At 46.2% G+C, this 14,959-nt stretch overlaps 2 protein-coding genes across 3 annotated transcripts in view; both read left to right on the forward strand.

Annotated features, from left to right (window-relative positions):
* Positions 1-440: 440 nt before the first annotated feature.
* Positions 441-14,959, forward strand: part of LOC119464963 (60S ribosomal protein L10a-2-like) — a 49,241-nt gene continuing 34,722 nt past the window's right edge. The window contains exons 1-6 of one of the 2 annotated variants that reach the window (XM_037725820.2): positions 441-462; positions 2,203-2,268; positions 4,956-5,120; positions 6,602-6,751; positions 8,666-8,838; positions 9,948-10,194. In XM_037725820.2, the coding sequence (XP_037581748.2) occupies positions 458-462; positions 2,203-2,268; positions 4,956-5,120; positions 6,602-6,704 (339 nt within the window). In that variant the 5' untranslated portion in view covers positions 441-457 and the 3' untranslated portion in view covers positions 6,705-6,751; positions 8,666-8,838; positions 9,948-10,194. Of the gene's footprint in view, positions 463-2,202; positions 2,269-4,955; positions 5,121-6,601; positions 6,752-8,665; positions 8,839-9,947; positions 10,195-14,959 lie in introns of those variants that run through there. The other variant, XM_049655670.1, reaches the window with a different exon arrangement.
* On the forward strand, positions 8,617-10,118 carry LOC125939695 (60S ribosomal protein L10a-like). Its single transcript, XM_049655417.1, has 2 exons — positions 8,617-8,838; positions 9,948-10,118. The coding sequence occupies exons 1-2, from the start codon at positions 8,617-8,619 to the stop codon at positions 10,116-10,118; spliced, it is 393 nt and encodes a 130-aa protein (XP_049511374.1).

Here is a 14,959-nt window from a genome sequence, read left to right on the forward strand (position 1 = left end):
TTGTGCACTAAATGAGGGCTTTTTCTTCTATGTATACTTTGTACACTTTATTAAAAACCTATCTTATCATGGGTGTGTAATTCATGATGATATGTTTCACAAGTTATGATGAGTATTATGAAGAGTGGCACATACCCAGAGACACATATCTAATGACTCAAGTTTGGCGTCAAAGAGGTTCACTCACTGGTGTCACGCACCTGGCCACTAGCACACAACCAGTGACCCAAGTTGGTTTTTAGTTCAACAGCTAGATAGCTGGATGGCCGAAAGGAAAACTGGCCTGGCAATGCCAAGCATGCTATTGGCATCAATAGTCCCAGTGCTTGGGTACCAACGAAAATAAAACAGAAAGAAAGCTGATACTTAGTCTATCCCTCATTGTGGGTACGCGGCGTAGTTGAGGATCATCATCATCACACTAAGCATCATCGCTTTCGGGTGGTCTCTCTTCAGCATGGGGTACGTAGACAGTAGGTTTTCGCTTTTGCTTTGACCCTCTTGTTCAGCGTTCTGCCTTGCTTTAAGTTTTGCAAAGCCATGCTTACTCATCGGAGAGCCTCTATTCTCTATTTTTATCGATTCACGGTTGAAGGTCCCGCTCTAGGTTCAGCGCGGCCCCAAAACGGCGCTTGTGGATATGTGACGGCAGTGATTCAGTTTTTTGTGGTCGGTGGGATCGATTGCACTGCGTCACTCCAAATTATACCTTACATTTCAGCATCAAGAGACCCCCCAGACCTCCAGAACAGTAGAATGATCAGTGTTATTCGCACAGGCTGAGGTCGGTCGTGGTGTTTCAAGCGCAAGTTAGGCAATCGCAAGTAATTAACCTCCTCCCCCCTCACACACACACACACACACACACACACACACACACACACACACACACACACACACACACACACACACACACACACACACACACACACACACACACACACACACGCACACGCACACGCACACGCACACGCACACGCACACACACACACACACACACACACACACACACACACACACACACACACACACACACACACACACACACACACACTTCGGTGGGACTGTAAATCTAGTTTTGAGACCGTATGGCCCTAATTACAAAAAATGTGACAGCGAAGCTGGCAAGGGGACTTGCACAATCGTTTTCATGTGGCGACGGCGTGTGGGGTCGTGCTTGGTATCAAATGTCAAAGAGTTGTCCCGCAATTTTGATCTGAAACGTAGTTATCATACATTATGGATCATAGATCATAGATTAGTGTATGCGGTATGCCTCACTCTTATAGACAACTTTGATTCTTGTGCGTTTTTTTGTGAAACAAGCAATCCGTATTTTTGGTTTCTTACGTCGTGTTTTACTGGTTCCAAGTTTGACGTCAGCTGGGAATTTGTGTGGCTGAGACGGTGAAAGCTGATGGGCGTGGTCCATGAATCCCCGAAGCGCACTCATGACCAGGGCGTCGGTCGTGCATCATCACTAAGAACCTTTGGCTGGCAAAATAAACAGAACTCAATCATACTCACTCAGACAGCATATGTTTTGCTTAGGTCCTCACTCGGACGCAGACTCACCAAAATTCTACTCAAACGGGCTCACTCCGACTGAGACTCACCGTCGGTCTGAACTTGAGTGAGCCTTAGTCAGACGACAGAAAAGTGAGTTTGCCGACCTATGCTAAGAACAGCCAGCAAACAGACCACTTGTACTTATCTGAAAACTGGCGCTAATTTCCGAATTCTTTCCCAAGTGGATGCACATTCGAGGACTCACTGGCTTCAATTCGCAAATTGCAATGTGTGCGCTCTAAAGCAATGAGTGCAAGCGTTCATCAGTGAACTTTCACTAATTATAGAATATGCGTTTGGATTTCTTCTGCAAGTAAAGTTCCCCTCTACTAGCAATCCAGCTCAAGGATTACAATTGTGCTTTTAAACAATTTAATTCGCACACACACACGCTGCCACTTCCACGTCGAGAAACAGGGTTTTGGAAATATATATTTACAATGATGCTGCGTTGCACGGAATATAAGAGCGAAGAACAGTATCTTCTCGAGTCAACCAGCAGGCACGGCTGGGCGATGCAACACACGGATCCTGCTACTGTTCTCTTCTTTTTCGTGTATTTTTTTCTTGATGTTTTCAAAGCTAACGTGCATATTGGCGCGGCTCGACTCTACTCTTCGTCTTTTCGTGCAGCGCCATCTTGGACGTACCGGCTGACCCAGAGCCGCCACCGCCACCGCCACCTCCACCAGAGCCGAGGTGAGCCCTGTGTAGCGGCAGTCGCGTAAACACCCGGCGTCGAACCCATTCCCGTGGGATTTTAGACGTGCCACCTCTCGTGGCGTAAAATTCTTGGACATATAACGTATCTCGTCTAGAGACAAGCTGCCAGGGCTGGGGAAAGATACTTTTGCAAATGCATCACGATACGGACACATCACACGGAGGCGTTAAGTATTTGAGGTACAGAGATACGAGCGGATTAGTTGTATCCGATGCGATACTTGCCATTTCTATCTTAATATACTTGAATGCAGTACGAGTTAATTCCTCATTATAGCTCCGCTGCCGAGGCAGCGGCGAGTTTACAGGTTCTTACTTGCAAATTTCTTATCTCGAGCAAGCAGACGCCCTTTTTTTTCTTCAAATTTCCTCCACTGGCTCATACACAGTTTTTTTTCTCGATGTCATACAAAATAACATATCTAAATTCAGTAATAGTCTCTGGGGCTCTCCGGACGTGCAGCACGCTAATCAGCGCCAAATACGTTGCGTAATAGGCTATATTTATTTCATGCTGCCTTTCTAATCGGTACGATGCACTGCTTGGCGGTCCATTCGTAACGCGGGTCGGTGTCTCATACTGCTACGTGTTCGTCTGCGCAGTTTCGGGATTGTCCAACATAAGACTTAAGTGCGTAACCTGCGTACTACGTAGCTATAATAGATTGCAGTTGTTCTATAGACATAAAAATGCTTATATACGTTGCATTAGGCTATGCAGTTTTTGTTTCTAGGCGTGAGTAAACGGCACTAAATGCAGCAGAGGGTTATGAATGTATAAAGACTTATTATACACACGGCAAAGTTAAATGTTTGAGGCTAGTGACGTATGTCATCGCCTATGTTCCAAAAGGGATGCGCACATCACCGTCATCATAATCATTAACATCATCACGACCACGGCATAATGGGTTTGCACCAATGTTCAAAGTGCGTGTAATTTCAAGTTAAGGTTAACGTTCAAGGGGAAGCAATACACGCCGTTGATCATGTCTAGCTTGCCAAATGTGCATCTTAATTTCACTTTGTGCCCCTCGGACGAAGAAACGGTAGATCATGTAAAAGCAGACTATCATAAGCAGCGCTCAGCCCTTTGGTAGAAACTTAAAATATATGCTCACAAACTTTCGCGGGAGATCTTGGCGATCACCCGCAATTGACATCAGGCTCATCATTCACATTCTCCCGAGATGGTGCTGGAAAAATATGAAAAAAAAAAACTTTCGCAACTTTCGTAAAAGCTTGGACTCACAGTGTAAAAAAAAATGTGCAAATGGGCCGTGAAACTAACCGTGTAAATATTGCGTGAACGGAGGCGTCGTGAGCGGCAAAGGGTCTTAAACCTAAAATTCGAGACCAGAGAAACAGCATAGTGGATAGGGACGATGGAGAGGAAAGCAGCTCTAGAACTACACTGTAAGAAAAGTTTGCGTCCTTTGAGGCTTATCTCCCACAACAATAATCGTCACCTATCTCGCCCGCATATCCTTTCTTTATCGCAGCGCGCCCGGTACTTCCAGGTGCACGAACAGCACGTGCGTTGTCAACGTGGCATTGCATTCTCGACAGGAAAAAGTAGCGAGCGCAGCGTTTTCAAGAGAGGAAACGCAAGCAAGGCAGATATGACGATTATTGTTGAGACTAGATAAACCCCGATGGGTGCAAACGTTCTTTAATAGAGTATATCGAACACCAAAGAATGAAATCAAGAGATAGAAGCTTTATGATATTTCAAGGCGCTGAGCGCTACTGTCCGAACCCATATAAGCGTATATGACTCCCCTGGACGCGGCGTTATAGGAGACACTTTTCTGATGAATTCAGCGTTCCTTTAAGAGTGATATCCTGCATTGTTTACGCTCCCAAAGGAAGTTATGATTATGCGGGACGCCGTAGCGGGGGAACCCCGGATTAATTTTGACCACCTGGGGTTCTTTAACGTGCACCCAATACACGGTACACGAGCGTTCTTGCATTTTCGTCCCAATCGAAATGCGACCGCCGCGGCCGGGGATCGATCCCGCGACCTCGTGCTTAGCAGCGCAAACACCATAGCCGCCAAGCCATGCACTGCAAGGCATGGCATGCACCCGAAGCAGTGGGAGGGATAACTCGGACCAGCTCGGACCTGGAGGAGCAGCTGGCTCTCCTGGATCAGGTCCGGCGGGCGGCTAAAGCCAGCGGGGCGCTGGACTATAAGGACTCCGACCATCTACTACCCATACCCTCTTTCCTCTTTCACCAATAAAGTTTCTATCTATTTATCACGGAGAGTTGACTTGCGAAGGCTCTGTGTATGACGTAACGCTGCCTTCTAGTTTCTTTCATTCCTCCACGATAGCACTGCTTTTCCCATGGACTTTGCGTGCTCAGTTCGTCCGTACTGCGATGCTCTTAGCAGCCGGGTGAGGTGCGCAATTATTTCATCCACGGAACAGTCGTCAACAAGGTCGTCCATTGTTTGGATTTACTATTTAGTGTCCCTTTAAGGATTGAGCGTGTAAACCTCGCAAAGGGCAGATTCTTCGAACGAATGCGGAAGGCGGTGAAAGCGACGAAGGTGGAGTCATTATGGATCGCTAAGCAGCCCAGTCAGTCGCATCTAAGGAAGTCGCCCTGAAACTTCAAATATCGTAATCGCATCTATCTCACTTTGTGCCCAGTCCGAAGCCAAGGGAGGTGACCCAGGAGAAGCTGTACGAATGCGTCAACGGTGTGCTCGACTCGGCGGCCAGGAAGCGCCGCAGGTTCCTGGAGACGGTGGACCTGCTGGTCGCGCTCCAGGACTACAACTTCCAGAAGTACAGGCGTGTCAGCGGCGTCGTCAAGTAAGCAAATCTGCGCGGATTGAAAGCTGCCGTTTCAAGCGCACCTCGAGTTGCAGGTCGATCGACTAAGCGACCATCGCAGGAACAAGCGAGACTAGTATTGTAGGCAAAGCAAAACACCAGTACAAACACGCAATTACAAAGACAAGAGATATCGAAAGTGTGCGGCCCGGTAAGAACAATCTAACCTGCAACACCTTATCCGGGATTGTTCAGGACATCATTATATTATGAGCGGGTAATAGAAGACATTCCTATAGAAAAAGACTGCAGCTATTCATCTTGTCAAAAGTGAGTTAGAGTGCCGAGCGCTACTGTCCGGTTGCCACATTAAACACACACACAGTGCTATGTATTGTGTTAAATGTGTCTTCTAGTGTCCTTGTGGTTCTGTTTGCATTATAACTTGCTCCTGAGGTGTTGTATCGCCCACAAGCCCCAAATACCAGTCATCCTCGGCACACCATCCACGCGTGATTTCACCTTACGGGGAGATAGTTGTAGCATAACTGTAGGTCAGGGTCGTGGAGTTCATAATGGGAAGTGCAACTCCAGAATTTTTTAAGCTCTGACAGCAGCGCCAAAGCGCTAAACAGGACCTGCGTCCTTATCAGTTCCCTGTACATCGATACAGGCAATCAATCAATCAATCAATCAATCAATCAATCAATCAATCAATCAATCAATCAATCAATCAATCAATCAATGTCGGCTCTTCAGACCATTACAAAAGATGTCCATGCGCGCCGATGTTGGACAGCACGGGTATACTGGGTAGATGTAAGCCTGAATAGCGCAGATTGATATGCGAGACCTTTTGCATAAGAGAAGCCGACAGCTGCATTACCACACTTTTGCAGCGCCGCTGTTAGCCTCCAATTGGTCTGGATTCTTCGTGGCATGCTCCCCCAAAAACAGCAGCTAGAAAATGGGTTTGTGTGAGTTGCCGCGTTTACACTTTAGGTTGATATATATATATATATATATATATATATATATATATATATATATATATATATACGTCATTTGAGTTGGTGCTTTCGATGTCGCCAGAGGAGCTTGCCATAGCATTCAGAGCATGTGTGGTCACTGAGGGGCGATTGCTGCTCTAATGGCTAAGGATAACACAGCCTTTCTTGCCAGCAAAAAAAAAAAAAAAGGATTTTTCAGTAGTAGAGTTACCGCATCTCAGGGTGACCGACATCATCTGACGAGCACACACAAAGGGTTGGCCTGTGTTCCCCCCACAAGCTTTAACACTGAAGGAGTTCCAATTAATGCATTACGAATGTGTTTTAGAAGTAATTTAGAAGTCACCGTTCCGTTGTACCTTCTTCCCGCGATTGGGGACCAGCTGCAGGAAATGTGTGCGTGTGCGAGCATGTCCTCTGAGCTTACACGCGTCTTTTTCTTTCCGATCTCGGAGGCTACGATGTGCCCCAAGCCGGTTCACCCCATTTTGTCGTTCTCTCTCTGGACAGGCTGCCGCACATTCTAAAGCCGAACATGCGGGCCTGCGTGATCGGCTACCAGGCGGAACGTGATGAAGCCAGGGCCAACAACTTGGACTTCATGAATTGCTGACGAAGCCAAGCAGCTGAAGGGGCGGCGCAAGGCGATTGAGAAACTCGGTGTGTGTTCGTTGCCAACCGAACGTTTTGTATGGCAGTGTTTGTCAAAGCGTGCCAGCAAGGAGCAACATCAGGGGTCCTCGGGAAACTTCTAACGGTTAGGAATGGGAGTCTTAAGGAGGCCCTTCAATGATGTGCAACTTCTACTTGAATACCGTGCGAAGTAGCTGAAGACGCATTTAGTAGCAACCTACGAGCGGTGAACTTTCTATTAACATATGTCAAATCAAGCAATCCGATTCAATGGAACTAGACTGTGGCAGTACATCACGCCCACTACCTAGTCTAAGGTACCGTTCTTATTGATTCTGGAGGGTGAATAACATTTGAAGCTCCCAATACGCTACAACGTGCAGGTTGTAATACAAGATTCTGTTAATTTCTGTGTCACCAACAGTACCACTTGCCCTCTGTGCGGAGTTCCTTTACCGAAAACAGAGAGAAACATCCTCATGAAAGTCTTTGAACGATATATGAGCCGGTTAGGGGGGCCAGCGAGCACCCAGAATCTGGAACAAGCGGGTACAGCACATAAGAGGAGACCGCGGGGAAGAAAATGACACCAACGATGGCGTTTTGTTGTCTCGAATTACTACCAACCTGGCCAAGCCTCCACATTTGTACTGTGCCAGAAGTTTTGAAATCACTTAGCGTCGTGGGAGTGGACGGCGTGTGATTCGGCTGCCATATATTAGGGCTCCCCTGTAAAACTTTCCCTGCTCCAAAGCTGCACACGTTACGAGGAATAGATTTTCTCACCAGTTACGTTTACACTAAGCCGACAAAGTCTGGTCGAGTCGTCCTGCCGGTCTTAAGGAAGTCGGGTCGAGCGAGTGTCGAGTTGAGTTTGGTCAACCCGCCAGCAAAGGGGTGGGTTGACTTGCCAAACCAGATTTGCAAGGTGCATCTAAACGCGGTCGGGTCAGTATACGAATTCCAGCTGGACCAGTTCGCGCCAAGTTCCATTTGAACGAAGTTACTGTCCCGAGCTTGGAAACGTGACGTCACGCGTGCCACTGAAACACGTGATTGGGCCTGCGGACGCATCTTATTACCTGGCGAAGTGAAGCTGATGATAATATCTCTAAGCGCTTATAGGATTCGAGCGCATCAGCTCACACGAGGAACGAGTAATGCCAACTGGGTCACACATACGCAGTCTAGTGAAACGTTTTCATGGCTAAGTGTATTAGACCCACTTGTAACAGGGGGTAACGCGAAAAAGACACAAAGACATGGGTGGGTACGATTGTGTCTTTTGCGAGCTGCCTTCTGATACGAGTGGATCGCAAATATTTTGGCGCCTTCTTTGAACTACGGTTTTGCAGAGCTCGATACAACTTAACGCTTCAAGACCTCTAGAATCAAGCGAAATGGGCAATAATTGGAAGGAATAGTTGAAATCAAGGCTTTTTAGTATATGTTAACAGTTGTTACGAGAAGTAACGCTGATCTGAACTTGCGAAACTCAACGCAGTGTTTGGCTTCTAATGACTTAACTAGCCTGATAAAAGAAAAAAAGAGAGAGAGAGAAACACGAATTCCAAAAGTAATTTATATCTCTGCACTACGATTTCCTGCGAAATACAGATGTAGTTTTCAAGCTCTCAGTACGCGTAGATGCGTCTACCTTATGGCGAGAGCATGTTATGTGCATGTTTTCTTCAAATTCTATGGATGCATTTTGATCACCGGTGTTTCTTGATATTGTAATATTTGTTTTTTTGTTCTTTATTTGTGCCTAATATTGAGGGCTAGCTATCAGTATTGCGGAGAGCAGTTCTAAAGAACGCTGCTTTCTCATCTTGCTGTCTTAACTATCATGTAATAACAACTACGGTGTTTCTTTCATAACGTCAAACCTAATGGACGTCGGTTGGTCGGTATATGCAAGTGGTTCGAACGCTGCCGCAGCGGCAAGGTACGACGCCTTCCTGGCACCAGAGGCGCTGATGAAAGACCTAAAGCGAGTCTTGGGACCCATTTTCGCCAAGCAAAGGAGGTGCATCACGCCGGTGCCGCCAAGCGTGCCATTGCATCTCAAAATCGAAGAGCTCAAGAGCAGCACCAGGATGTGGATGAAGAAGGTGGGTTAAATTCGCGCGCTCTCACAATTAGAAAAAAAAAACAAGAAGACAAACAAAATAAAGAAAGTAAGCAAAACAAAAAAATGCTGTGGTTTAGCTTTGGTTAACCCTGGTTGATAGCGAAAGCTTCACTGCCCTGGCTAGGCCCATTGTCGAGCTGTGGCCGAGGTGCGGTTTCGCCCAACTCTACTCGGGCAACGGCGGCAATGTCTCCTTTCAGGGCTCCGTAAGGGCCTAAATATAGTCCGGCGTAGCGTGAACGCGCGCACACGTTATGTCACGTTGGCGAGAACAACAGCGGCTATAGTTCAACCGATGGTTCGACGTACTGGCGCCGCCAACGTAACCGGACGCGCGGCCAATGCGCGGCCAATGCGCTCCGACGCGCCCGGCGTCTGATGACGCTCGCCCGCGTGCCGATGAACTATAAACGCGCCTTTATGTTCTCTTGTGGTTTGATCTCTAGCTCTCAAGGTGAAAACTGTCGAGTCGCCGACGGCTGCCCGAGGTAGCGTCATGAAGCTTTCGCTACAAAAGAACAAACAAAAGGCGAATGTCTAAGTATACTCGATCGAATGACGAGCTTCTGCGTATGATGACACCAGATGGCACTTCCTCCTCTAATTGCAGTATGTCGTGGCAGACCTGTCTGCTAACACTTTACCGTTTCGTAACAGGAGTCAGATGAGAGCACATTCGTATGTGGAGGTATCACATTTCTTAGCTTACTGCTACTCTGATATCTCGATTAGACACAGTGCATTTAGAAGTGATATTTTGCGTTGAAATCTTAAAACATATTTTCAACCATACTCACGACTATTGTAGGAGTAATTAGCAAGAAAAAAATCTACCGTGCAAACATTACAAAATTAAACAGTAGAACAGTATTATAGAACGACAGCGAACACGAATGATAGATCTAAATAGATCGTAGCAGGAGGTACAGACAACGCGCCATAATTTATTCAAATTGAATTTACTTTAGTAATGACATCTGACGGATCAAACTTTCCTTGCATTCAGGCGTTCCAGAGAACGTGAAAAGTAGGCGAATTCTGTCTACGGTGTCAGGATTTCGTTTTTTTTTCTCATGACGTCTCGCGCAGGAGATGTCGTTCAGCATCTCCGTGGGGCACGTGAAGATGAGCGCCGACGAGCTGGCCGAGAACGTCAAGGCGACCGAGACCGCACTCCTGGGGCGCATCGGAAAGAGATGGGAGACCATCAACGCCCTGAGCCTCAAGTCGACCATGGGACCCGCGTTCAAATTACTGTGACAGGCACTCCATGTGTACTCCATGTCACGGAGCCGCCGAAACCGGAATCCTTGCTGGCAGCCATGCATAAAGAGCACTATAGACCACTCGCACGCTTTGATTTTGCTGTTTTGATTGCATGACGTTGCGCTTAATAGAACACTATGAAAACGGATGCTAAAATAACGCGGAAAATGAAACTGTGTCCCTCGTAACCTACACAGCAGCTCCGTGACGTTCAAGGCCACTGTTTGGGAGAGCTTCGGATTCATTTTTGCCAACTGAGAGACATACTTTCACCCACTGAGCCGTGCGAGAGCTTTTTTTTGCTTTCTGTCGGGATTGGAATGCGCACGGGCGCCTTTGACTTGGGATTCACCTAGGAAATCAGCTGTAGTAGAACGCCATAACAACTGAATGTCACAACAACCAGAATGTAAGCTTATCCTCGGAGAAACCTCACCAGGTTTTTTTTTTATCGGGAGAGGTGACATGGTTTAAGAAAACCGAATTGACGAACTCAAATCTCCCGCTACGGACGGCAGTGTCACTTACGTAGGTATTGCCACGGGTTGCTAGTCTCGTGGAAAGCGAATCACATAGGTTAGCTTGAAAGGAAGCCGAAGAGACTATAATGACAGAAAAGAGAGAGTGAATTCGGAGAGGAAGAGGTGCTATTTTGTACAACGAGAGAATTAGAAAGAGTTTTCAGATTCTGAAAAAGATAGAGAGAATAAGAGAGAAAAGCGGCATAAGTGTCATTGTCTTCTTTGTCAGTAAAATTATGGCGCTGCAATTAATAAGTATCAAATAAAAATTATTAGTGTTGGCAAAATGAGACCACCCAAGAAAGATTACTACAATTGAGCGCTTGTAAACCAGGCACTGTAGTATAGCCCACGTATGGGCACACCCCCTATGCAGCTTGCACATATAATTCATGCAAAGCCTTCACAACTTGCATATCAAGCACTTTGGTTCGAGTTATTGTTGCTGCCTCAGAACATGTTTGACTGGCAGAAAACCTTTTCTTCACATGCTCGTGCACTGATTAGGTGCTTTTGCCTTCGTTTTCTTCCGCCTTCCTTGATTTATGCTTTTCCGGGTGAGCTAGACACTTTCTGGCAGCCTTTGGCAAAAAAGATGGTTTTGTAGGGAGATGAGATGATAATTGGGCTCACCTCTGGATTCTTTGCTTTAGTATTTGTTCTTTTCCACAGTAGATAAGTTTTATGGAAGGTTTATCACTCTCAGTAGACTCAACGGGTCTTCCCCAACGCCTCTGCGACGTAGGAAGCACTTTTGTCGCCGTTAGAATAATGCGGGTCTGTTGACGGACGGCTTCATGTGCTCTTTGCGTGCTATTTTCTGCAAAAGCAGCTGTGGATGTCGTTCTCTAGCATGTCCGTACCCTTCTAGACAAGCAGACAGAAATGGTACACGCGCGATGTGCTCAATTAAAATGATATTAGGGCTCACGAAGACGTCCTTGGCGCGTTTTTCCCCTGTCCTAAGTATTTATAAACTAATTTCATCACAGTAAATATAAACACGCACAGAGCAAGAACTTCGTGACAGTGCAGCTAGTGAAGGGAAAAAAAAATGTCGCACTTTCACCCGAAAGGCGAAGCACCAATTGCGATAGCAAATTATTAGAGAGCTATCCGGAGTAAGGATAGTAGTTTTATCAGCTGTATAAACTTGGACATGCAGCAGCACTAGCAACGCGCAGAACTGTTGTCGACGCCGTCGGCGTTTTGCCCGCGTTCGCACCGAACGCGCGCGGCGTTTTTATATAAATGCGTATTTGGTGCCGCAGCTAAACGTCGCCTCCCCTTCCCCCTCCCTCCCTCCCTCCCTCCCTCCCCCCCTCCCGTCCCCCAGAGCCTTTCGCGCGACGTTTCGTTGCGTTTGCTCTCTATATATGGAAAGGAGGAAAGAGACGCTTAATTCTGCAGCCCTTCAGGGAGCACGGCGCAGAACGCGCGTTTGCTCTCCGACGTGCGTTCGCTCCCCATGAAAGCGCGCGTCCCTCGCGCCCTTTCACTCGCACATACAGCGTTCGGAGCGCGGCGACGATTTCATCGCCGTTGACGTCATACGGAACCTCACGGCGACGGCGACGGCAGAAATCTGCTTTGGAGTGTCCATATAATTGCTATCGCAATAAAAATGAAACAAGAACTTTCGTTGGTTGAGAACAGTACTGGGACTGCGTTGTACTCGCTCGAAAAATTAGGTGAGCTGATTTCTGGCTCCATTTGTGACGCCCCAGGCTAACGTCCATTCTGTACGCATTCTTTCGCCTGCAATGTCCGTTGCTCAATGATGACAGTTTTCTAGCTATATAATGAAAGTGTACAAGTGCGGATACCTACTTGAGGCATCGGTGCTGGTCTGAAGCCATATAGGACACGTTTACCGATCCATTTATGAGTACCTCTGCAAAACATGAAGATGTTAATGATTCCATACTTTTTTAATACTTCTCTAATATATCTGCAAGAAATATTTCTTTTTTCACAGATTTGTCAAGTTGCAATAGCGAAAAAAATTAGGAAAATTACCAGCGCTTATTTTATACCAGCTGAAGTTTGAAGCGGTAGTAGTAGTTGAAGATTTATTTTTGGTTAGAACTTGTAATAATCCATCCATTAATTGGCCTATCCCCCGTAGTGGGTATAAGCAATATGTACGCTGGGCATAAAGAAGAACAAGTTCAATATACATCTTCAGGTTCCCTTTACTCCGCATTTCCTTTTTCTTCCTTTTTGCCATTTCTGCAACGCATTAGAAACAATCGACCATTACTTACTGGACTACCGGCGTTTCTCCTCGCCGGGAAGAAAGTAGTACATTGCAGATTACAATGCGACAGCTCCGTCTGCCATTGAAGACTCCGGTATTGCTGTCTTTCGGAGATTCTGTGCTTGGACACTCACACGGGGATGTATGCATCGCCACAGAGAAATTCATTGTTGAATCAAACCGATTTCATTGTTAATCATATCATTGAATTAATGTTTCCATTATTGTCTCATTTATAAGTATATATACTTTTTTCCTTTTGTATATTGAATGAGAGTCCACTGAGTTGTGAAATTTACTCGCTTTGACTTATACATCAAATTTATAGATTATCTAAATTTATTCACTTAGCACATATGTAAAATCTGCCCGACTCTTGGCCAATTCCCGTGAGTGGGTACGTGGCAAAGACGTTAAGGTCCTCCTCCTCCTCATCATCATCGTTTTCATCGAATATTTCGCGTTCGGGTGGTCTTGCTCCAGCATGAGGTGCGTAGACTCTCCATTATCAGTTCTGATTTGGCTCTGCGCTTCAGCATATTTAATTTTTGTAAAGTCCTGTATGATATTCTGACACCTGAGACAGCCTTTTTTTTCTGGTTTTATCGAGGTACGGTTTGGGATTATGCGCTTAGGGTCAGCGTGGTCACAAATTAGGCCTACAGGTGATGGCCGCACTCTTGTCTTCTCGGTCAATGGAAACAGATATGTTTAAAATTTTTGCAGAACACTGTTTCGGACTTTCTGATTTTAGTGCAATACTGTTCGTGCTCCTATTGGCTGCGCAAAGTTGCAGACTAGAAGAATGACTGACGGGCTGACCTACGTAGGGGTTTTTCTCTTTATCGGTAGAAGTTTTAGAAATGGCCAGCGGCAGATAGCAGAGTTCAGCTCCTTGAGCCCAATTACTCGCAGAGGCGGCGATTATTTGCACGATATATCGAAATGTGCTAAGAAGTACAATACTTTAACAATTGGCCATTTAACTAATTACTTAATGGTAGATCATGCAATTTACGAATTAGAGACGGGTGAGTTAGCAAGCCGTATACACTTGGAATGATTTATGAGCACGATGCTAGTGCTAGTTTCCAAATATGCGTTTCCAAAGGCGAGACCCCGGCCGAAACACACACGACACGATTTTTTTTCTATTTTCACACTCCGAAGTCTAACGCTATAATAAAACGACTTTTTGAATAGCAAGGTCTGGTGCGCGCCGTGGTTACAACACCTTTCGAAAATACCCCTAATATATGAACAGAGGTCGACAAAAATACGGACTTCATGGGAAAGGTGAAATCGCTGGTAATCTCATAACAGCAGTAACTTTGTACGGTAAAAAGAAAAACTCCATAACGTTCACAGGTTCGCCAAATTTCCAGGCACATAAATTGGCAGTAGAACGAGTTCACTTGATGCCTGATGGTGCAAAATAAGGCGAGGCGTTGACCAGAGGCGCATCATGTTGGTCCTGTGGCTTACGCCAGCCTCCGGCAACGGTCAGGCGACTGCCCATAAGGATGATAGCAAATTTCTCATGAACCCACTCTAACCTTCCTCCAACTGCCATCATTCCCATTGATGTCTTTGTCAGTCGCATAACTCTGGAATACTAGTAAGTGTAAGCAGTTGTGCGCGATGCCTGTGAGTACGTGGGTAGCCCGTTTGGTTTTCGTTATCTGCTAGTCTACATTGCGCGCCTAACACGCGTATAAAGACGGAACGGCAGCATGACCGAAAATACAGAGAACAGACAAATGCCGCACGTCACAATCATCTGAAATAGCGGTCTACCTTCAGGCACATGAATAACAGTCACGTGACAGTAGTTTTACAAGAAACTGCAACCATGTGTATATCCTACCTAAAGGTGTTCTACTTGGCCCGGTGGCCAACAAAGGTAACGTATTGTGAGCGTCTTCGGTCATAGCGTGCTAATGGACGACGACACAGAGTTCGCGCTGTTCTTGTGTTGTGCTTTACGCTTGCAGGTGCAAAACCAAATTGTTCATGTGTCCATCTTAATACTTTTTAGATCTTTGCTCGAATTG

This window comes from Dermacentor silvarum, chromosome 9 (assembly GCF_013339745.2).
Source record: "Dermacentor silvarum isolate Dsil-2018 chromosome 9, BIME_Dsil_1.4, whole genome shotgun sequence".
Lineage (NCBI taxonomy): Eukaryota > Metazoa > Arthropoda > Arachnida > Ixodida > Ixodidae > Dermacentor > Dermacentor silvarum.